At 32.4% G+C, this 23,690-nt stretch overlaps 3 protein-coding genes and 1 pseudogene across 4 annotated transcripts; 2 read left to right on the top strand and 2 right to left on the bottom strand.

Moving 5' to 3' along the window:
• The first annotated feature begins 5,759 nt into the window (after positions 1 to 5,759).
• On the top strand, positions 5,760 to 9,813 carry LOC109120785 (G-type lectin S-receptor-like serine/threonine-protein kinase At4g27290). Its single transcript, XM_019214844.3, has 7 exons — positions 5,760 to 7,380; positions 7,658 to 7,807; positions 7,939 to 8,099; positions 8,174 to 8,384; positions 8,502 to 8,739; positions 8,894 to 9,044; positions 9,189 to 9,813. Exons 1-7 carry the CDS (start codon positions 6,111 to 6,113, stop codon positions 9,495 to 9,497), a joined length of 2,490 nt encoding a protein of 829 aa, XP_019070389.1. The 5' UTR covers positions 5,760 to 6,110; the 3' UTR covers positions 9,498 to 9,813.
• Positions 9,814 to 12,620: 2,807 nt separating this feature from the next.
• LOC112940059 (G-type lectin S-receptor-like serine/threonine-protein kinase At4g27290) lies at positions 12,621 to 13,620 on the bottom strand (annotated as a pseudogene).
• A 1,650-nt stretch (positions 13,621 to 15,270) lies between these two features.
• Positions 15,271 to 19,214, top strand: LOC109120786 (G-type lectin S-receptor-like serine/threonine-protein kinase At4g27290). Of its 2 annotated transcripts, none has more exons than XM_019214848.3 (7): positions 15,271 to 16,730; positions 16,949 to 17,092; positions 17,213 to 17,376; positions 17,793 to 18,003; positions 18,241 to 18,478; positions 18,568 to 18,718; positions 18,810 to 19,214. In XM_019214848.3, the coding sequence occupies exons 1-7, from the start codon at positions 15,458 to 15,460 to the stop codon at positions 19,107 to 19,109; spliced, it is 2,481 nt and encodes an 826-aa protein (XP_019070393.1). In that variant the 5' UTR covers positions 15,271 to 15,457; the 3' UTR covers positions 19,110 to 19,214. The 2 variants fall into 2 exon arrangements, with proteins under 2 accessions (XP_019070393.1, XP_019070392.1); XM_019214847.3 differs by having other exon boundaries at positions 17,207 to 17,376.
• A 252-nt stretch (positions 19,215 to 19,466) lies between these two features.
• LOC112941886 (uncharacterized) lies at positions 19,467 to 21,086 on the bottom strand. Its single transcript, XM_026032242.2, has 2 exons — positions 20,739 to 21,086; positions 19,467 to 20,354 (listed from the first exon to the last, which is right to left on the bottom strand). The coding sequence occupies exons 1-2, from the start codon at positions 21,084 to 21,086 to the stop codon at positions 19,467 to 19,469; spliced, it is 1,236 nt and encodes a 411-aa protein (XP_025888027.2).
• Positions 21,087 to 23,690: the final 2,604 nt, after the last annotated feature.

Raw genomic sequence — 23,690 nt, 5'->3', positions numbered from 1 at the left:
AACAAAAGAAATGAGAGGAATAATTGAAGTTCCAATGTGAAAGATATATAGATTATTTGATTGGAAATATAACTTTTCATTTGTTTATATGTGTCCGGAATAAGTTAGTGGAACTTTTTAGTGAGTTTCCACTTTTTTTGTTTTCTATTTTACTATATTGATGAATGAGTAATGGAGGGATGTAGATGAAGGATATATATATATACACACACTTTTTGGATTACTTATGAGATTACACTGTATATATTGTGTTTTTCTCAAATCGTTATGACAATTGCTTCAATTTGAGAAAAAAGAAAAGTTAAAATGATTAAGTCGTTCATTCTTTGATCAGAAGTTTTGAGATTGATAATTGACAATGAAGAAATTCTTATCAAGAGTATTTCATCTTAAAATGAGTCATATATATGCACGACATGAATCTAAATTACGTGAGCTTGTGAATTTCGAAAATCATATGATTTAACAAAAAGAAAAGAAGAACTCAAGTGCTCATCCCCTTCTCTTTTAAGTCACAGGCAGAGTCAGAATTTTCTTTTGTTCACTTTTTTAACTTAAAAGCGAAACTGAATGCGTTTTAGACTAGTCTCACCTGCAAGGCAAATTTGAACAACCTTAACCATTAGACTATCTTTGTTTACTATATCAAACGCATTCAATAATTAGTATATATCCAAAAATATTGATAATTAATATATATACTCGCAAAAAATTTCCGATAAAGATTGTTCATCTGATCACCCTTATTGAGGTGCAGCTCCTCCCCTGTTTAACTCTTAATTAAAGAATGAAAAATAGAAGAACAGTAAAAGAGTAAAGAAGAAAGTCATGAAAATCAATCTATAATTAGAGGGAAAATGCAAGGTCTAACTTTCTTATCAAATTGCGTGTCTAGTCAAATATCGCAATATAAATCGCGATAAAGGAAAAATAATATATATATATATATATATATATATATATTTTTATGTTAATTGATAGCTAGGTTTTACTTGGTGATTATCATAGTTACTTAGACTTGATAATGTACTATAATTTTAACCTAACACTAGCATATTCACAACCTTATTGATATATATAGGCTACTTTTAGCATTGTCATGATGTACTTTGGAATTATCTATATGAAAAATTGTTTAGGCAAACATTATTAGCTTTACTTAGAAGCTTAATAAACACAAAAAGATAGCATCTATGTAATCATCATAATCATTGTGCTTTTGTGAAGTGCCAATTTTCATATTATGTATTATCCAAATTCTCTGTTTTACTTTTATTTTCCAGTGTAAAAAAATTTTTCTTTTTAATCTTAGATAAATATTATTGTATCTTGTCATGTAGATGCTTGTTCTCTTGTTCCTCTCCAAAAAGCATGGCTCTAAAGGTACATGGCATAAATTCCATCCAATTACGTACCACAAGTCCAAATAGAATAAAAGAACATAATCAAATTAATATATCAAAAAAACTATGCTAAATTTTGTCATGTTATGTAATTGAAAAAATAAGAGAGTCTGTGTTCTTTTTATTTCTCTCATAACTTAAGAATTTTTCAGTTTTAAATCACATCTAAAGAATCCTTTAAAGCAAAATCGAAAATTTTATGAGAATACGCTAGACAATAATAATATATAAACACTGTCAAATCCCACACAAAGGAGTATGAGGAAAATAGGTATTAGGTGTACACAAACTTTTACTCGTATCATGAAAATAGAAAAGTTATTTCTGATATACCTTAAACTCAAGAATGAGAAATAATAAAGAACGGTCTAAAATTTAGACACGATCAGTCTAATATTTTGTCAATCCCCAACATTATATTTTAAAATAGGGATGTTTGACCTCAGTTTAATTTGTAGTTGGAAGAAAAACAGTACAAAATTCTTCTTTAATTTAATTTCCAACCAACTTGTTGAAGTTTAATTTTTTGTGAAAGAATAAAAAAAGCGTTCCACTGCATTATTTGAGTAAAGTCAAAATGTAATTATATATCTATGCAGAAAGTATAGTAAATTAATAAAGATATACGGTGTTTCTATCGTGTAAGCAAAGACATAAGCAAAGGATCAGTACTTTAATGAGGCTTAATTAAGAACCTAATTAAGCTACTAAGATGCCACTAACCTGATTTTTTAGCATAATATTTAAAAATTTAAATATCAACCTACATATGCGCAACTTAGTTATAAACAATTTGACTCAATGGGTCTTTTGATTAATATAAAGAAAACACTAGTTATCAACTATAATTATCATTAATATTCTCAATTTATAATTTTAATCGAATATTCATTTATTTTGGTTTCCCATCTCATATTCAGTACACTCATTAAAGCCCGATTGCATAAGAAAATTGAGCAGTTTAGTGCAAACATCTAGTGTGTATTCCCATGACGGAACTATATTTACATGATGTACAAGTGATTTTTTTATTTATTTTCTTGTATATGATACGTAAGATTGAGAGGAGACAACCGGTGTTTGAAATTTATTTTTTCTACTTTTATTAGAGAAGTTGTTCTCTTCATTTTTAATTAAATTTGGACTAGACTGTGTGAGAGAGGCATGGGCCTAGGATGCTGAGTAATAAAGCCCATGTGGAAGATCAAATAACTCTATTTAGTGAAGAGTCCAAATTAGCAAACAGTCATGGTTTTCAAAATTGTTGATGGCATGCACTTGGGCCAACCAAGGTCCATTAGATAATCTAGACTTGGAATGACACCGGGCGTAGTCACATATAGCTTAGGGTAATCAATCGGATACGCTTTATTAAAAAGTTTTAGTATATATAGAGAAATCTATACAAAGTACATAGATTTATTATTGTTTATACAGATATATTAAATTCTAAACACCCTTCACGAACCACATAGTTGATGTATACCATGGGGCAAGTATAGAAAGCACCGCTTCAAATTTCTCAAACATGTAAATATGAACTTAATCGGTCAAAGCATAACTTCAAATCTTGAATTTAGGATTCAGACATAAAAGTTTGAAGTTACGCTTTGATAAAACCCAACTTCAAACTCGTATGTCATAATTTGAACTTCGACTTTGAAATATAAAATTAGGTTCTAAGTAAGCAATAATTACAGTTGATTGAATATGATGTTTGTCAAAATTGTAACAAGCCAAAAACCTAGTGCAATCCCTAAACTCTTACTTAAGGGCTTAGGCCAAATAAAAAATATAAAATTATTAGATACTTTGGATGTAATGCATTAACTTAATTATTGTTAAAGAAATTTTTTATTATTACTAAATATCTGGAGTCATGTCAGTTTGTAAGAATGTGAATTCTTTGACTTCTAATCTATGTTTAATTATATCCAATATCTCTATTGAATAATCCAACTTTCACATTTTATATTTATGTTTTAGGTACATGTACATTTCATTTTTTCTTCCTACAAAAGTCATGGAATTTCAGTGCCTAAAAGAAATAAAACCCTACATCTCACCTTTTTGTCATTAATTACTCATATTATTTGTTTTAAAGTTGCTTTCAATACCAAACCCAACTAAAAGCAAACTCTTGGAAATCTGAGAAAATCTCAACACAAGTCAATAACATCCTTTTTATTCTCCACAATTTTCCATCCCCACCAAAAAAAAAGTTTTATTTCAAAAATAAAATAAATAAAGTTTAAAAAATATTTATCACCGCAGAAAGAAATCTTTAATTACCTAAACTATAAGATAACATAGAAATATATATATTGTTAATGAATAGCATAAAGTTCTCTGTGTTTTTTTATTTTTAATCTGAAAGTATCTAAGTTCTTATTAATGCGTTAAAGTTCATGATTACGTGATAAGATAGATAAGATTTATTTACTATTAATTAGAATTCGTAAATTTAAATTCTACAAATGAATCTTCATTTTTGATAAAAAAACATTTTTTCTTAAATAAATTCTACCTGATGTAAATCTAAATTAATCGAAATAATCCATGTTTAAGATGGCTAAGAAAAATAGTTGATGACTTAATCATATACCCAAGAGTCAAAATTGGTTATTTAGGTCTCTATCAATTTGAGTAAAAGCCAGAGGAGCAAGAAGATCTTTAATGTGCATGTCATTTTATCGTATATATTTTAAAAATAATTTTAACCTATATAAGCATACTATTATTTTCATGTATATATTATAAAATTTCGATAAAACTCATAATATTAGGGTTAAAATGAAGGGTGTTTATTTTCTGAATAACACACTTTTTGTCTAACTATAATTACTTAATTATTATTAAATATGTTTTTGAATTGTAATTTATCTTTTTCGTAAATGTGTCTAAACCCTATAATAACAATATTAAATTTAACGATATTTCACTTATATCTATAACAACAAACACTTTATTAGTATGCATATATAAGTAAAAATTATTTTTATCATAGTAGCTTTAGACAAAAGAAAACACACGTTTGACCAAGTAAAACATTTCCAATAAATAGGGATATATTTCGAAAAAGATTGACTATTGTGTGGCTCAAAAAGACCAATAATCTTTAAACATAGTGCTAATAAAACTCAGAATTGTAATTAATTAATGTACTAAAATTCCGCCACTAATCACATGGTTGAAAGCAACGTATTAGCATATCAAGAGTTTAGACGTGGCATAATTTTTTTGTTTTAAAAAAACATTATTTTATTTAGAGCTCCAAATAATTAAAACATAGTTATAGAATTGGAAGATTCAATGAAATTCCACTTGGGCATTTTTCGTTTATGAGTTATTTAGATTTGAAGTTAATACACGAAATATTTAAAAATTTTGATACAATCAAATATTTATTTTATTTTATTTTATTTTATATAATATTATTTGATTATGTATGAAATTGAACAAACAAATAAATAACTTTATCACATATAAAAAGTATATGACATAATATTTTTACGTTTATAAAAAAACATGATGTTACGCGCAAAATAAAGAACTAAAAGTTAATTTTTTAGATATAGGATTATTTTTAGAAAGAGTAGCACATCAAATGAGTAAGCATAGGTAAGCAAAATTAATTTCTCTCTTTTGGCTATTACTGACTAAAATAAAAGACTTCACTAAATATAAGTATGAATAAAATAAAAGAAAAGTATAGCCAATCATTTAATTTTTGAATTAAAGAGATAGGACAACAAAGTAGATGGAAACTCTGTGACTATTGTTGTACCACCAAATATATCACAGCACATATTATTTCTATTTCAATATTTATCTGTAGTTCAGAATAAAAAAATAATAGAGTAATTATTTCATTTTTCATGAATAAATATAAAGTTTTAAAGTGAGAAATTTTCATATTTAGAAATTACATTTTAATTTATTTGTCTTAAAGATTGTTGCTTTTCTTTTCGGACAATTTTTAATTTTAACTTCTCATTTGTTATGATTTAAGATCATTAAATTCAAAAAATATATTTATATATTCAATACTTAAATTTCATTTATTTTTAGTTTAAAATTTATAAAATTCAAAAGTCTTACATTATTTTCTTAAATATCGTATTAAATTAAAATCAGACAATCAATTTTTTTTTAAAAAAGTATTCTAAGCATTGTCACATAATTTGAGACAGAGTGAGTAATATTCTACTGTAATTTTTTAATTTTCCAATCAATATCCGATATTCACATAGAGCTCAACTAATCAAAAGTCACACTGCATAAGGCTCCCCGGGAAAATCATTTTCTACCAAAAAAATCATTATAAAATTTAAATTTAAAACCGCTAATTAAAACAGAAACAAACTCATCTATGTTTTGCTGAATAATATTCTGTTCAAACCAAACACAACATGGATAAGTCCTGGTTGTTAAAATAGACCTTTTTACACAAAATTCAGAACCCAAGTGCCCTTCTTTTGAGGGATATGTACTAATCACCATCTCCCAATAACCACAAACACTAGTGTAATTTAAAGAAGTGGACAACTTTGTCAAAATTCAAAATTGTACAAAATCTTGCAAACCCCACTTTGTCTTCCAAGTAATTCAGTCACAAAAATGGAGTCTTGGTCATATTGACATTTTTTTTTAAAATTTTTTTTGCCCTGTTTTGTATAACCAAGAAATGAAAAAGGGATAGTAGCTATGGAGAAATTTCTACCTTTTTTGCTTCTTTGCATTTTATTTCTTCTTCGAAAAGTTAATGGACAAGGAGATATGATAACTACCACTAAATTTATCAAAGACGGTGAAACTATTGTTTCTTCTGATGGAACATTTGAGTTGGGGTTTTTCAGTCCTGGAAATACTTCTACAAATCGTTATGTTGGAATTTGGTACAAGAAAATTTCTGTTATTACTCCTGTTTGGGTTGCTAATAGGTTGGTTCCACTTACTAACAAAACTGGGGTTTTGAAAGTTATGCAATCTGGCAGTGTTGCTCTTCGTGATGTTACAAATTCAACAATTTGGTCTACAAATTCATCGAAATCCGTGCAAAACCCCGTTGCCCAGTTGCTGGACACAGGGAATTTTGTGTTGAGGGATGCTAATGATCTGAATCCAGAGAATTTCCTCTGGCAGAGTTTTGATTACCCTACTGATACATTAATTGCGAATATGAAACTTGGAAGGGATTTAGTTACTGGATTCGAGAGGTATCTTAGTTCATGGAAAAGCAGTGATGATCCTGCTCCAGGGGATTATACTTATCATTGTGATCCAACGGGTTATCCACAAGACGTTATGCGAAAAGGAGCTGATGTGATTTATAGAGCTGGGCCATGGAACGGTTTAAGGTGGAGTGGTGCACCTAATATGGTGAACAATTCGATCACTTCGTTTGGTTTGGTTATGAACAATAAGGAGATTTATTATAAATATGAACTTGTGAACAAATCCGTTGTTTCAGCTCTAGTAGTAAAGCCTAATGGGAACACTATGCGCATGATTTGGATCGCAAAGACTCAAGGTTGGGTTAATTACCATTCTGCTGATGCAGATGACTGTGACACTTACAAATTATGTGGTGCATATGGGACTTGTAACATTTTGAGTGATCCTTTGTGTCATTGTTTAGATAAATTCGAGCCAAAGCATCAGGATGATTGGAATAGGGCTGATTGGACGAGTGGTTGTGTCCGGAAAACCCCATTGAATTGTACTGGAGATGGATTTATTATGTATTCTGGTGTTAAACTGCCTGATACGCGAACTTCTTGGTTCAATGAGACCATGAGTTTAGATGAATGCAGGGAGTTTTGCTTGAGAAATTGTTCGTGTATGGGTTATACTAATCTGGATATACGCAATGGAGGAAGTGGGTGCTTAATATGGATTGACGAGTTGATTGACATCAGACAGCTATCTCAATCAGGACAGGATATCTACATTAGGATGTCTGCTTCAGAAATAGGTAATATACAATTTACTGAGGTTTTCTTTATTACACAATGCTTGTTATCAAGAATGATGTATCTAATAGTTCAATTCTGTAAGGCTGATTGACGAACAAAGAGTAATGTATTTACAAGGAATAAACATCCTCAGGAGATGGACTCTTTTGTGTAGAATATGACTGATAAGACCACCTTGTTCTCTAATAGAATAATTTGTACAGGATTTAAAAAGTTTATCGGAGATTCTAATTCACACAACTACCTAAAGAAACTTTTGGATGGAAAACGTTGCAGGTTCTGCTCATTCAAGTTCAAAGGGAGAGAAGTCTGTCATACTTGCAGTAGCTTTGCCACTATTGTTTGCGTTGATTCTTCTAGGTGTAGGTGTTGGCCTGATTCTTTATAAACGGAGAAGGAGAGAGGATCCAGTGGTTACGACAAGGGGTAAGTGAACATAACAAGTTTTATCTGTTGAAAAGCCGGAAGTAGCTAATGGTTGTTAGTTCTGCGTACCACTAGTACTTCTTTTCAAGCTCGTCGTTTGAACAAAGTCTACTTGGTTGTTCAAATTGCAGGGAGATATAGTGGTCACAACAACAAGAATGATAACAGTAATCAAAGTCACCATGAAGATTTTGAGCTACCACTTCTTGATTTCCTTACATTAATCAATGCTACTGACAATTTTTCAATTGCGAACAAGATTGGAGAGGGTGGCTTTGGACAAGTTTACAAGGTAGAAAGCACATTGAAACCTTAAATAGATATAACTTTTTTGGTAAGAAATGAAAGTAAGTTCTACTTTTACAGGGCGTGTTAGAAGGGGGGCAAGAAGTAGCAGTGAAGCGGCTATCAGAAACATCAAAACAAGGATTTCACGAGTTCAAGAATGAAGTTAACTGCATTGCTAAACTTCAGCATCGAAATCTTGTAAAGCTTCTGGGATGCTGCGTTCAAGGAGAAGAAAAGATGTTGGTCTACGAATACTTGCGGAACAAGAGCCTTGATATATATATATTTGGTTAGTCTTTCACATCCATTGTGTAGCCATTTCTTTCAAGTGAACTTCTGAGTGTGATTTCTCTGAGCTTCGTTTCATGTTTAGGAGAAATTATAATAAGTTGAAAACATTTGGCAGATGAAGAAAGGAGTACATTACTTGATTGGCCAAAGCGCTTTAACATTATCAATGGAATTGCTCGTGGACTGATGTACCTGCATCAAGATTCGAGGCTCAGAATCATCCACAGAGACTTGAAAGCTAGCAATGTCTTACTTGATACTGATATGAACCCAAAGATATCAGATTTTGGGATGGCTAGAAGTTTTGGAGGAGATGAGACAGGAGCCAATACACGTCGTGTTGTTGGAACATAGTAAGAATTAATAGTTATGCACATTCACACATTCATAAAAATAGTTTTAACTTGCTTTGTCCCGAGTAAAATCTCCTCTGCCCCATACAAGATTAAACCCACCCCACTCCGCTGCTATCTCTAAATATATAATCCTGTCATTTCTTTATTGCAGTGGTTACATGTCTCCAGAATATGCAGTCGATGGGATATTCTCAGTGAAATCAGATGTCTTTAGCTTTGGAGTATTAGTACTAGAGATTGTGAGCGGAAAGAAGAACAGACGATTCGTTCATCCAGACCACCACCTCAACCTTCTTGGACATGTAAGTACCGTGTCCTAACTCATATGTGTAAAAGGGCATTACTCAAAGTATCTGTTAATGAGTTCAAGAGTAGTATGTAAACTATTGATGCTGTCAATGCATATAACTTAAATCGTTTGTTAACTGATGGATCATTATATGCAGACATATATGCTACATAAAGAAGGAAGATCGTTAGAACTTGTCGATCCAAAACTGGTGGACTCATGTAATATATCAGAAGTACAAAGATCAATCCATGTAGGTTTATTATGTGTTCAACAAAATCCAGTGGACAGGCCAAGTATGTCAACTGTGATTATGATGCTGACCAATGAAGGCATTTTGCCATCAGCTAAACATCCTGGCTTCTTTACTGAAAGGAAAATTGGTGAAGTTGATCAATTTTCTTGGAGTACACAAACACCAAGTTCTATAAATGAAGTTACCATCACATTGTTGGATGCTCGATAAGAAGAATGTGGAGTGATTTCTCAGATGATCACTCAATTAATTGTTACATTCTCAGAAAATCACCTTCTTTGTTTAAACGAACATTGAAGTGTGATTTTATGAGATAACAACTATTACTTAAATAACCATCTTAGAAATCAACCAGAAGAATGTCATAGTTGGTTCCATCTTTCATCATTTCTTAGAATTGTATTAAAATCATCTCCTCTATTCTATTTTATTTATTTAGTTAGAAAATTTTGTATTGTAACAACATACACAGTGTGATCCCATTTGTATTCTTTTGTAGTAATATGTTTGTCTACATTTTACGTTAGGTTTCGAGTTCAAATTTCACTACTTTGTTCCTCATTCCTACATTTGATCACTTTTTGCTTTCATTACGCCTTTTCATCTAAAATTACACTCATCTTTAGTAGAAAGGTCTTGGTTTTTATCCCTTGACCCAAAAAAGAGCGTCCACTTGATTGAAATATTTTAGGTCATATTCAAAAGTTAAGGGGTACATTTAAACTTTTATGAAATAGAAAATTTGACGCGTGTGTCCACTTGTACGCTACACTAGCAACTATAATAAAAACCATTTTGCTAACGTCAAAGGTAGGAATAAAATAAAAATTCGAAGTAAAAGACAAAATTAACAACTCGTAGGAAGATCTAGCAAGGACAATAAATTTGTGTGAATCTGATTTTGTTTGTCATGGTGATGTTAGTCTCACGTCCTAAAAGAAATATAAGTACAATAAATAATTTGATATCCATAAAGAAAACACATAATCTTTTAAATAAAAAATAAACAACTAGCTAGAAACTTCCTTGTTAATTATATTTCCTTTTTTGAAAAAAATACCAGATAATATTTTAAAATAAGTTGAGACAAAACGAAAAAGGAAAAGTGTGATAGGATGGTGGACTCTACAGACATATGTGTCTTTTTCTATTGTCGTTATCCATTAATTTCTTAATTGAGCAAAGTTTATTTTATTTGTATTGATAATATGTTATTTAAAATATATTTTAAAAAAATATGGCCAATGACGTTCCATTTTTTATTTTTCTTCTCTAAGTCTTGCTTCAACAAAGAAGCCAACGTCATGAACTAAATTTTGTTCAATAGACATGTCTTCAAATTCACACCCTATTTCTATATTGAGTAACCGCATTAGATTTTTCTCTTAATTAATTAAAAAAATATATCTAGTTTCGGTTATCTAACTCACCAACACGTAGAAAATCATGATAACTCAGTTAATTGATTTCCTAATTTCACGTTGTTGTTGTGTTCATTTTCATCCATCAATGATAATTGAGGCTGCTTCAAGTCCTGGCTGCTTATAAAAAAAGTTAATGGCTGGTTTTGGTTTACTTTTTGAGTATATATATTGCGAATAATTTAGTAAAAGGCATATATGTTATGACCAGTATCTATGTGAAATGTATCATTATCAATGAAACATGAGGAAAATTTTGCTGCAGTAATAAAACTAAAACAGTTTTGCGATAGATTAATATCTGTAGACCATATTGCCATGTTAAGAAAAGCTTAATGAACTGATGTAACATCATCTTTTTCTATGGAGCTTCTGTTTGGGTTCGACGCTAATGTTCTTGAACTTGATTTGTTGGCTAACCTCTTCCTTGTATTGAGAAGCAACAGGAAATCAGTAAGATTTCATATTTACATATGTTTGAGTCAGTTTGACCTAGTTAATACACCATAAGGGAAAGCCATACACAAAATTTTCCACCTCATTTCTACAAAGAATTAAAGAAAAGGTTATTAAAAACTGCAAGCTTGTTGTGGAAGCGAGTGGACAAATAACTTCTTATCGAGGAGCTAATATTGTGATGGGGTCTCACTCGCTGTATTCTGTGCATATAATTCACCATATGGTGCATCTCTTTCAATGTAAAAACCTGGCCTTTTAGCCTGTGGCAATTCACCTTCATTGTTTAACATCATAACTGCAGAGGACATACTTGGACGGTCTTCTGGACTTTGTTGGACACATAATAGACCAACACAGATTGATCGTTCCACTTCGGATGTTGAACAAGAATCACCTAGGTATTCATCAAGTAGTTCTGTTGACCTACCTTCTTTATATAGTTTCCATGCCTGTAGATTACAAGATCTATCAGCATTTGACTTGATTTGCAGATATTTGTTACTAGGAAATAACATAACACCAAAGGATAAGTGAAATAAAACAAATCAAATCTTACATGTCCAAGTAGATTAAGGTTGTGATCTGGATGAGAGAATCTTCTGTTGCTTTTCCCACTCACAATTTCCAATATTAAGATACCAAAGCTAAATACATCTGATTCTACTGAGTATCTCCCGTGCAATGCATATTCCGGTGAGAGGTATCCACTAAATAAAAATGTAAACAAAATATAGAATCACTAATGCTGGAAAACATGCTTAGTATCTCAAAACTCGTCTTAGGTTCAAATTCTTAACTATCCAGTTGAAGGTTCTTACTATGTTCCCACAACTCGATTTGTCTTGGCTCCAATGTCATTCTCTTCACATATTTTTGCTATCCCGAAGTCTGATATCTTTGGATTCATGTCCTTGTCTAACAAGATGTTATTAGCTTTCAGGTCTCTGTGAATTATTCTCAATTGAGAATCTTGACGCAGATACATAAGTCCCCATATCTGATGTGCCCACCTTTCTTCCCTTAGCTATTGTATCTGTTCCCTTTTGGTTTTACAAAGCAAAGGTTTGTCATTACACCTTTGATCATACAACTCCTAAATTGTATCTAAAGATAAGTTTTACTTTGAACGACAAGGTATACCTTGTAAACAGGTCCATAGCCTCCCTCTCCAATCTGTCTGTCAATTGAAAAGTTATTGATAGCGTTTGCTATGGTAGATAAGTCAAACAGTGGTATTTCAAATTCTTCAGAGCAATTGCCCCCACATCCTGTCCTTCCTGCCAAAACCAAATGACAGTAAATTTTGCTTTCTAAGAAGAAAAAAATGAAGTGAATGTTATTTAAGTTGCGAATATCAGACAACTATGAAGTTCTTTTCACTAATATTTAAGTGTATATTGCTCTATTTGCTTAGACGTCAAGAAAAAAAAGGGGGGGATCCAGCTTACCTTTGTTTTTGAGCTCTAAAGCCTTCTTTCTTCTTCTATGGTAGATTAGCAGACTAAGGAATACCAGAATAAGACCAACTGATAATGGCAGAATCCAGAAAAGTATTTTTCCTTTCTTTCCATCCGACTCCTCCTGATCATCTGCAAATATCCATTTAAACTGAGACTATCAAAAATCTATCAAGTCGCGAAAAATCTTTAAGTAGCAACAAGCCAACCTGATTCAGAAGCAGCCATACTTATGTAAATCTCTTGCAGTCCGTTGGTTCCCTTCCGAATGTCAAGCAGATCCCCAAACCACAATAAGCATCCACTTCCTCGTATGTCAGAATTCGAGTAAGCCATACAAGAGCAATTTTTTGAGCAGATATCCTTGCATTCTTCTAGTGACATAGTCACATTTGAATATACGCCATATGTGTAGAAAGTACCTTGTTTTGAGTTTTGTGTCCCACTGAAATATCGACCATTCCACGGTCCAGAGCTATACACAACATCCGATCCCTTCTTCACGATAGCCTGTGGGTAACCAGTAGGATCACAATGGTATGTATAATCACCTGGAGCTGGATCTTCCTCATTCTTCCATGATGACAAGTACACCTCTCTTCCAGTTACAAAATTCCTCCCAAGCTTCATCCCTGCTAATAACGTTTCCGTTGGGTGATCAAAACTCTGCCATGTGAAACCCCGCGAGCTATCATCACCAGCCTCTTTAACAACAAGATTTCCAGAATCTACCAACTGCGCCACAGGATTTTGCACTGATCTAGAGGTGCTAGTTGACCACACAACATTGTTAGTTCCATCAACGACAAGTCGAGACTTTCATTATTTTCAGAACACCTGATCCACTCCTCAAAAGAGCTTCTCTATTGGCAATCCACACCACAGTTCTATCAGATACATTCTTATACCAGATACCCACATAACGATTTTTCGAATTACCTGGACTGAAGAACCCCATTTCAAATATTCCACTAGGTAAAGTAAAATTATAATCACCATCTTTTAGAAAATGAGTAGTAGTTGTTGTCTCTGTAGCACCAAAGCTTTGATGAATCAAATACAAACACAGCAACAAGAATATATAGACACTTTAAAAAAAAATTTACATTCATGATTTTTACATTCAAAAAATTTATCTATATTGATTTGATTTAATTAGGTTTTTTTCTTTTCTAAAACACTTCTATAGGTCTTATTTTTAAAAGCTCAACAAAAACCATTAATAGTATTCTGTGTTTTTTTTCAACTAAATCAATTCAAATAAATGGGGTTAGATAATATAACTTACACTAATAGTGTATAGCAAATTACACATGTAGAACAGCAACTATTAGGAAATATACCATTAGAATTGCATTTAAGTGTATAGTTTGTCCACCAAATAGATTTATTTTTAATTTTTGCTCCTTAGTAATCTAACTTGTGCCTAGAATCGTGGTGTTCAAAAGAGATTCAACATCTACTATATAAATATACCAATTCTAATCATGTGTAAATATTGTAATTTTTCACCTAACACCTAAGGGCATTCAAATGAACCCCTCCATCCTATCTCACTCCGCCCTGCTCTCGAACTAATATCGCTTCATCAGAGAATGTATGTTAACGTCTTATAGATATTTTAATTAAGGTCTAATCCATCGATAGCCCCCTTAAACTTGACATAAAGTTTCACTTAGACACCTTAACTGAACATTGTTCATATTAGACACTTCATGTAGGAAATTCTTGTATCATTTTAGCACTTTTTGCTTACATGGCTTAGCAAGTGTAATACACTCGTTGACTGCGCGTGAAAAACATATTTAGTTGGCTTTTTAATTTTTCTTCTTCTTCTTTCCCACCTTCAACTTTGAAACCCAAACATCCAACTGTGGTGAATCAAACTAGTTACCATAAGCAACTGAAAAATAAAGAAAATTATTTTAGAAATTTAGAAATATACCTATTTTAAGATTTACTTAGTAAATTATTCATGAGATTCTTTTCTAAAAGAATTAAATATTTACATAGAAGTAATTCTTTTTTTTTCTTTAATATGCTCATATATTTTTGCAAAAGAAAATCACCTTTGGAGTTTTGGGGTCGGGTGGGTTGGGGGTTGGGGGACGGGGTGTGTACAAATATTTGTGCAAAATGGGTGGGGTGTTTGGAGAAGAAGGCCGTTGGGGGTATTGGCTTAATTTTGTAAAGAAGTTACTTGAACAAAAAGTCACGTGTCATTAATTCATTGGTTATTTTTTATTATTATTTAAAATTTATTAGGTAAGGATTCTTTTGATACAAATGACAAATGTTATCATTTAATTTGTCACTTTGCACGTTATTCGCGAGTGTAATACGCACACCTTATATATTTTTATTGATCGAAAAAAAGTATCAAAATGACACAACAATATCATACATGAGGTGTCTAAAATAAACATCATACAGTTAAAGTGTCTAGCTGAAATTTCATTCCAAATTCAAGGGGTCACCGATGAATTAGACCTTTAATTAATATTGACTCTAGTTACTATGTTGTTCACATGAAGGTTGATCAGACATTCACGTGCTGTTATATTAATTTATATATATAGGTGCCTCCAGCATATAATACTACTACTTTCGACGTAGTTCAAATGTTCAACATGTTATTAAAACAACTTCAAAGTTTGAAACTTTAATTAAACTATATTAAACTCCATACCCATTGTGTCCTATAGTTAGGTCATTAACTTCATCAATCTATATGGAGATACATGTTTCAATTGTTTGTTCATCTTTCTCTTCAATGTAGAAGAGTAGCTAAGCTATGTGACAAACAGAAGAAATATTAATTAGATCTCATAGCATGAATGCATTACAAAGGAATGATTTTTACTTGCTATTGTTATTGTACTTTTATTCTACCCATCAAACTTTTGGTGCTACAGATAGTACTATAACGACGACTCAGTTTCTCAAAGATGGTGATAAAATTGCTTCACATAGTGGAAGCTTTGAAATGGGGTTCTTTAGTCCAGGTGATTCGGAGAATCGCTATGTTGGTGTATGGTACAAGAACATATCTGTTAGGACAGTGGTGTGGGTAGCTAACAGAGAAGCTCCTTTGACCGGTGAATCAGGTATCTTGAAAGTCATTGAGCCAGGAATTCTTGTCCTTGTCAATGGTGCTGATAATGTTGTGTGGTCAACTAATACCTCTAGATCTGTGCAGAATCCTGTTGCACAGTTGCTGGATTCGGGGAATCTTGTTGTGAAACAAGCTAGTGATGATAATTTCCTTTGGCAGAGTTTTGATCACCCGACTGATACACTATTATCAGGCATGAAGCTCGGTTGGAACTTTGTAACTGGCCGAGAGGTGTACTTGTCATCATGGAAGAGCGAGGAAGATCCAGCTCCTGGTGATTATACATATCATTGTGATCCTTCTGGATATCCACAGAACATCCTGAAGAAGGGTTCAGATGTTGTGTATCGGTCTGGACCGTGGAATGGTCTTCATTTTAGTGGGGCAATAAGCTCAAGAGACAGTCCTTTGTATACATTTGGGATATTCTCAAGTAACACAGAGGTGTATTTTGGATTTAATTTCACCTCTTCGGTTATCACAAGGTTGACACTAAATCAGAATGGTGCATTACAGCGTTGGACTTGGGGTGACCGTGGACAGAATTGGATCCCTTACCTCTCAATACCAACAGACAACTGCGACATTTACAAACTGTGTGGCGCATATGGTAGCTGCAACAGTCAAAATTCTCCTGTATGTGGATGCTTAGACAAATTTGTGCCAAAACATAATGAAGATTGGCAAAAGGCAGACTGGTCAAGTGGCTGTGTTAGGAGGATTCAACTAAACTGCCTCCACGGAGACATATTTTTAAAGTATTCGCATATGAAATTGCCAGACACGCAAAATTCCTTGTCCAACTTGACTATGACACTAGAAGAATGCAAGACTATATGCTCTAGAAATTGCTCTTGTATGGCTTACTCAAATATTGACATACGCAATGGAGGAAGTGGGTGCTTATTGTGGTTCAGTGATCTGCTTGACATTCGACAGCTATCTAAAGAGGGACAAGATATCTATATAAGAATAGCTGCCTCTGAATTAGGTATCTTTATTACTGAAACAGTTAACAATGATTTGTGATTTGTAACTTGAATATATATGTATAGCTAAGAACTAAAACTTTAGTAGAATAAAAGGCTACTACTTAGATTGAGGTGTTGAATTTTAAAGCTAAATCTATAAGCATTATGAGTTATTGCATCTGTATCAACGTAGAGACAGTCAAATTTATTGATTACTTTGTTGGAATGGACCTTGCAGATAGTCTGAAGAAGTCAGATGGTGAAAAAGGAACAGGACTATACTGGATTCTTCCATTATCCGTTGGTTTAGTTCTGGTAATCCTTAGCATATTGCTGATATGCCACAGGAGAAGGAAGAAGGCTATAAAGCGTAAAACGAAAGGTAAGCTGGATAGGTCACTTTTTTTGCCTGATCGTTGAGCAAATTACAGGAAATGAAATTCGAAGTGAAGACGGTTTTTGCTGCTTTAACACAATTCACTCAATTTCCTTTTAGCTGCAGAAAAATCGAGATACAGCGGAAATATCAAGCAGGATTACAACAGTGGTAGTTGCACTGAAGAATTTGAGATACCACTGTTTGACTTATCTACCATAACTAAGGCTACTGATAACTTTTCAGTAAACAGAAAGATTGGAGAGGGGGGATTTGGTCCTGTTTATAAGGTAAATGCACTTGTTTCATGGGCAATTTTGTACAAGAAATATACCAGCTTATGACTAACAGAAGCTTCCTGGTCCTCCAGAGCAAAGCCTTCATCTTTAGAAGGTGAAATGTAATGAATTAAGTATATGCTGGAGTGTTTTTTGACCTAAACTATGCATAACTGATTCTCATAATTTCTCCAGTCCTTTTTAGTGGGAAGCATAGCTTACTTTGTACCTTATACTTTCAAGTTAGATATTTATATCTTTTTTTTGAGAAAAAAGATATAAAATATATCGGAAACAATGTCTCTACCTTCAAAAGGTAGGGGTAACGCTGTGTACACACCGGTTACCACCCTCCCCAGACCCCACTTGTAGAATTACTATGTAGTCGTTATTGTACAGTATCTAAAATATTTAACTTTGATGTTTAGGGAATACTTGAAAAAGGACGAGAAATAGCTGTCAAGCGGCTGTCTAAAACATCCAGACAAGGAGAAGATGAGTTCAAGAACGAAGTGGTATATATTGCCAAACTTCAGCACAGAAATCTTGTGAAGATTCTTGGATGCTGCATTGAAGGAGAAGAAAAAATGTTGATCTATGAGTATTTGCCAAACGGAAGTCTTGATTCATTTATATTTGGTAATAAATTCCCATACAAATTATTCTGTATACTGAATTATCTTCTCCCAGTTTCGAATCCCACGTCAAATAAGAAAAAAAACATGGAACTAAGATCTCAGCTATATTAGAGCCTAATAATAATGTATACAGTAGCCCAAATTGATCTTTACATTCAATGAGGAAATGGACTGATATAGTTTGATGTTTTAGAACTACTTTCTATCTATAGCTTAATGAACCAATAAAACTTGGCAGGTGGCAGACAAAACAGGATATTAGACTGGCCTGAGCGATTTCACATTATCAATGGGATTGCTCGGGGACTCTTATATCTACATCAAGATTCTCAACTGAGGATAATTCATAGAGACCTGAAAGCTAATAACATCTTGCTAGACAATGATATGAATGCAAAGATATCAGACTTTGGTATAGCAAGATGTTATGAAGAGGATGATAATGAAGCCATGACAAACCGAGTTATTGGAACATAGTAAGAATCTATTACTGGGTAGTAGAAAATGCTTGAGATAGTTATGTATTCCAGCATTAGTAACTATATTTTGTGTACATTTTCTGCAGCGGATACCTTTCACCAGAATATGCATTATATGGGCTATACTCCGTAAAATCAGATGTTTATAGCTTTGGTATCTTAGTACTGGAAATTGTGAGTGGAAAAAGTAATAGACGATACTCTCCTTCAAACCTTAACCATAGTCTAATCGGACATGTAAGATTTTTATGTATTTTTCTTATTTATCCATTGGTGTTAGCAACTAACAAGTATCTTGTAAGGGCTGATAAGTTTGTAAAATCTACAGGCATGGGAACTCAACAACGAAGGTAGGTCAATAGAACTACTTGATGAACATGTTGGTGATTCTTGTTCTACACCTCAAGAAGTGGTACGATCAATCGGTGTTGGTCTATTATGTGTCCAAGAACGTCCAGATGATCGCCCAAGTATGTCTTCCGTGGTTCTAATGTTAAACAATGAAGGTACACTGCCTCAGGCTAAACTACCAGCTTTTTACATGGAAGGAGATGCATCAGATACTGAATTACTTTCTACCCTATTTGCACATAGTACAACGGATGACACCCCGTTAGAAATTAGATGAAAAACAGAGAACACTAGTTCACTTGTTTGTAACTAAATGCATTCTAACAAATTATAGTTAACCCTTCCTCTCAGAATATATATTCGAAATTTTATCCACACATAACATCTGACATACATTTACACCTTTTAGCATTTCTCAACGCGTTGCAAGAGATGTTACTGGAGATCTATCACTAGCTAAGTTTTAGGTTTTTGCATAGCATTTGTTTGGAGACAGAAAAATAAGAAACCTCCAAAATAAAGCGGACTAAGAAAAGCAATAGCGAATAAATAGGAATCCAGGAAAAAGTTAGTAAAATAGAAAATTTTACTATAAAAAATACAAGACAACATTAATTTTGACAGAATCTGCAGGTCATCCGTGGTAAGACAACACGCGAATAAGTAAAATGAAAGCAAAAAAACTACTTGAGAAAATAAAAAAGAGACGATAGAAGAGTTTGTTCGATGAAAAAGTGTTGTTGGTTTGTCGTAATCTCAGATCAAGTGGCTCTAAATCTGATCGAAAAGGGAAAACTTCTTGTACATCACGACATTTATTCAGTTTCACCTCGTTAAAGCTCTTATCTTGCAGCTTGTAAAAGTAAACTTTATAGTAATCCTTCATCAAAGCAATGCCTGCATTATAAATCCCACAAGGAATTGAAAAATTTGTCACCTCCTTTATACTTTCAATGCCTACTTCCTTTTTCAACTCCCAAACACAATTCTCATTCTCGAAAACCCAAAATCCTATCCCTCGTGGTGATAAACAGGTAAACCCAAGCTTCTCATTATACTCCACGAGTTGGTTATATCGATAATCTTCATAATCAAAAGCTTGATTTGGAAGTGAAAATCTAGGGAAAGCCTCTTCCCCATTATAATCTAGAGCCATTACTAGATCATCGCGTAGTTTGAAATAAACCAAACCAGTTGCATGAACTGCTGGAGCAAACATGTCAAAGCACAATAATTCAGGGACTAACAAATCCTTTTCTTGCTTCCACTTCCAATTCTCTGAATCAAAAACTTCACGACGATAGTAATCCTTTCCTAATACTCTATAATGATGATAACAAGTTCGAGGTGATGACAACCTTATGATCTTGAAATGCAGGGGATTCGATTTCAACACAATGAGGGCAACTTTAACAGTTTCAAAACGTACTCTAGGATTCGGTAGTTTTATCCATTGTTTAGTACTTGGCTTACAAATATAATATCTATATCCATTTCTGTTGAATGCCTTGAATCGGACCCGCTACAAACAGAAAGGACGGGGTCTCGCTGACCGGTCAGCGAGTCGGGGGGTCCAGGGGGGCGACGCGCCCCCTGGCCTGGGGTCCGGGGGCGGAGACGCCCGACCCGACGGTATTCAATGTTGTTGTATTGGGCCCTTAATTTTCTGTTGATTCTGTATGTTGGGCCCAAGCCTGTTAGGGCGTAGCTTAGCACTATATATAGACGCTATGACAACCCTATTTTGTAATTCTGTTTTTGGCTCTCCATAATAAAACTGCTCCCTCTCTTCCCGTGGACGTAGCCAATTTATTGGTGAACCACGTAAATCTGTTGTCTTGTTTTTCGCGTTTATATTTTCTCGTATTATCTCAAATTCCGCACAACAATTTCCTATTCTTCTAACACAACAGAGTATGCCCTGTTTTGTGGAGGCAACTATCTTCATGTCAAAATCTCCGCAATTCATTGCTGTGCTATCGTTAATAGGAAGATGGAACGGGGTTTTATTATTCCCCGAACACCCATCCATCGATACAAATTCTGTAACATGCTTGTTATTTGAGAGAGTTTGGAGAAAATATCCAGAAATATTTTCAGTTCTTTGACAGAATTGTGGCATGAAATTCGATTCGAAAACTATATCATGACATTCTTTATTAACGGCCTTGCATGCATCTAACGTTTTCAAAGATGTTCGAGTTAATATTTCAAATATTATTTCAGAAGGCAGCGAAGAAGTAGAAGAAGCCATTGTATGCATGGAAAAAGGAGAAAAAAAATAATTCTAAGGTGTATTTATAGAAGCTTGAGATAAAGAGCATTCCAAAATTGAGTAGGAAAAGGAGGTGAATATATACACAAATTCAATAAGAATTAGGAAATAAATTATTAGTTTTTACCATTTTTAATTCCTGAATGATTAGGAGTAGCATAAATTTAATTATTAGGGTAGCAAAATTTTGTTAAATTTTTTTTTATAGTAATAAGTTTATTTTATGGTAATATCACAAATACGTTGAATTAGATTACATTGATAAATATTTGATTAATTTTTCAAAGTTAAATTAGATTACATTAAGAAATATTTTAAATATAAATTTAGACATTCAAAAATTATACTGAAAGTGTAAATTGTAATTTCTTGCATAATGAAAAAATACACAGTAAAAGTAAATATAAAATGTTAGTTAAAGTTCTTATAGTTTGACTCTAAAAGAAAAACATGACAATTAAAAATGGACAGAGAAAGTATATATTTCTCGACTCTTTGTTTTTTCCTCTTTGTTTTTCTCACATAAAAAGTTGGATTCACAAAATTTAAGATTATGGTATCATTATTTTTCTTAGGAAATATTAACATAGTTAGAATCTTATTTTAATCAATTAAATCTTAGCCATTAATTTTTATCTATGTCATGTGTCTCACGTTCAAGCAAGAATTTTATTTTTTTTAGACAGAAGAGAAATAGAAAGGAGTCGGATCCTCCTTAAATTTAATTATTAGGGTAACAAAATCTTGTAAATACGTAATATACATTTCTCTGCTCTTTGTTTTTGTCCTCTAAGTTTTTCTCACATTAAAAATTGGATCCACAAAATTTAAGATGAAAGAATATAAGCTAATTACACTCAATGATTATAATTTGCTAATTACAATATTTATGTAAATTTTTTAAGAGTTTGACGCAATGTAATTGACAGAAAGTTGAGGGAAATATTGGCAAATCATAAATGTATTTTAAAAGAATCCTATTTAAAAATAAATAAACAGAAAGGAGAATGCTTATACACGGACAAAGTAGCAACATCAAAGTTAAAACGATAAAAAGCTCACGATTCAATTTTATATATTATTGATTTAATCGATAACAAAATACTCATTAATCATATATACACTATATTTACAAAATAGAAATCATAGTAAGAATTAAAAGTACAAGACAAATTTTTACACATTAATCCATGTCTTCATTTGCTTCCATTTATGTCCTTTTTACACCATTGTACCTTGCATTCTTCGATGGGCATATCAATATCCAGTGAGTGTTTAATCATGACAAAACTAATTGAATCCTTGAAGTGAAACATATACTAAAAACATCTTCTATAAAAAAGTATTAGATAAAATATAAATATATTAGATGTTTGTTCCCAATAACATCAAATTGCAACTCATTGTACATTTTAAATACCAAAATAATTTTGTTGTTCAGTATTTGACATTTAATAAAAAAAAAGTTTTTTGCATTGGCTAATTCTTCATCAATTTTGGTGTTTACTCCAAATTAAATTTAGTGTTTCTCATTAGCAATCTTGATATGACTTATATCGTACATACTATTTGTTACATTCATGTGCAACACACATATCTAAAAATAGTTTGAATAAAATACTCCCTCAGGCTCAATTATATGTCTCTTTTTTATTAATAGTTAGTCCATAATACTTATCATTTCATAAAATCAATGTATAAATTATTATATTTTTTCTTTTTGATCCTTGTGAGTTATTAATATTGAAAATATACATTTGACTAAAGACCCTACCCATGAGTACTTGAGTCTTGAGGTTACTATGATGAAAAAGAAAGGAATGCACTATTATTGCTATTTGAATAGATAAACTACCTTTTGACTAGTCTGTTCTTCGTGAATGGAGATGGTATAAAATCCAATATAGAGTCTAAAAAATTCTGAGAACTAACCCAAATAGCCATACCATTAACTGATTAAATTAAAAATAGTTATATTGGAGTAAACAATCTCTAAAAAAGGCGATTTCATATACTCAAGAGACATTTAACCAAACATATTGGAAATTAAACTAATGTGTTTTTTGTACCTTTAGGTAGAAGATGTGTTATACTAGCCTGAGAGATGAAATAAATTAATCTTAATTATATTTTATTTGAAATTGTGATCCCTTATATATCAGACATACCAAACATAGACAAATGGGGAACTTGCTAGATTTTCTTTGGCTAGCTAGTGTGACTGTGAGCAAACTAGCGGGATTGATTCAGGCGCAGGTTCACGCGAACTCAATCATTTTTTTGCTCAAATTATATAATATACATATCAAAATGTATAAATATCTAACAATAAACCTTTATCAACTCAAACTAGCACGTATTTCAGAATGCAATAACATACTATTTTTGTTTTAATGCATTATAAAAAAAACAAAGACAATGGTAAAAAGTAAAACCTGATGCATATGTAGCCACTTTTCATAAGTGGCGGGAATGAAAATGAATTTGAAACGCTCAGAAATCATTTTTTATTTTTTTTTAAAAAAAGATATAAAACGTGCGTGAATATAGAAATGGAGACTCAAAAGTGGTGGAAAAGCCAAA

The sequence above is a fragment of the Solanum lycopersicum genome, chromosome 7 (genome assembly GCF_036512215.1).
Source record: "Solanum lycopersicum chromosome 7, SLM_r2.1".
Taxonomy (NCBI): Eukaryota; Viridiplantae; Streptophyta; class Magnoliopsida; order Solanales; family Solanaceae; genus Solanum; species Solanum lycopersicum.
The sequence above is the reverse complement of the archived record's forward strand: the minus strand, read 5'-3'. Positions and strand labels throughout refer to the sequence as shown.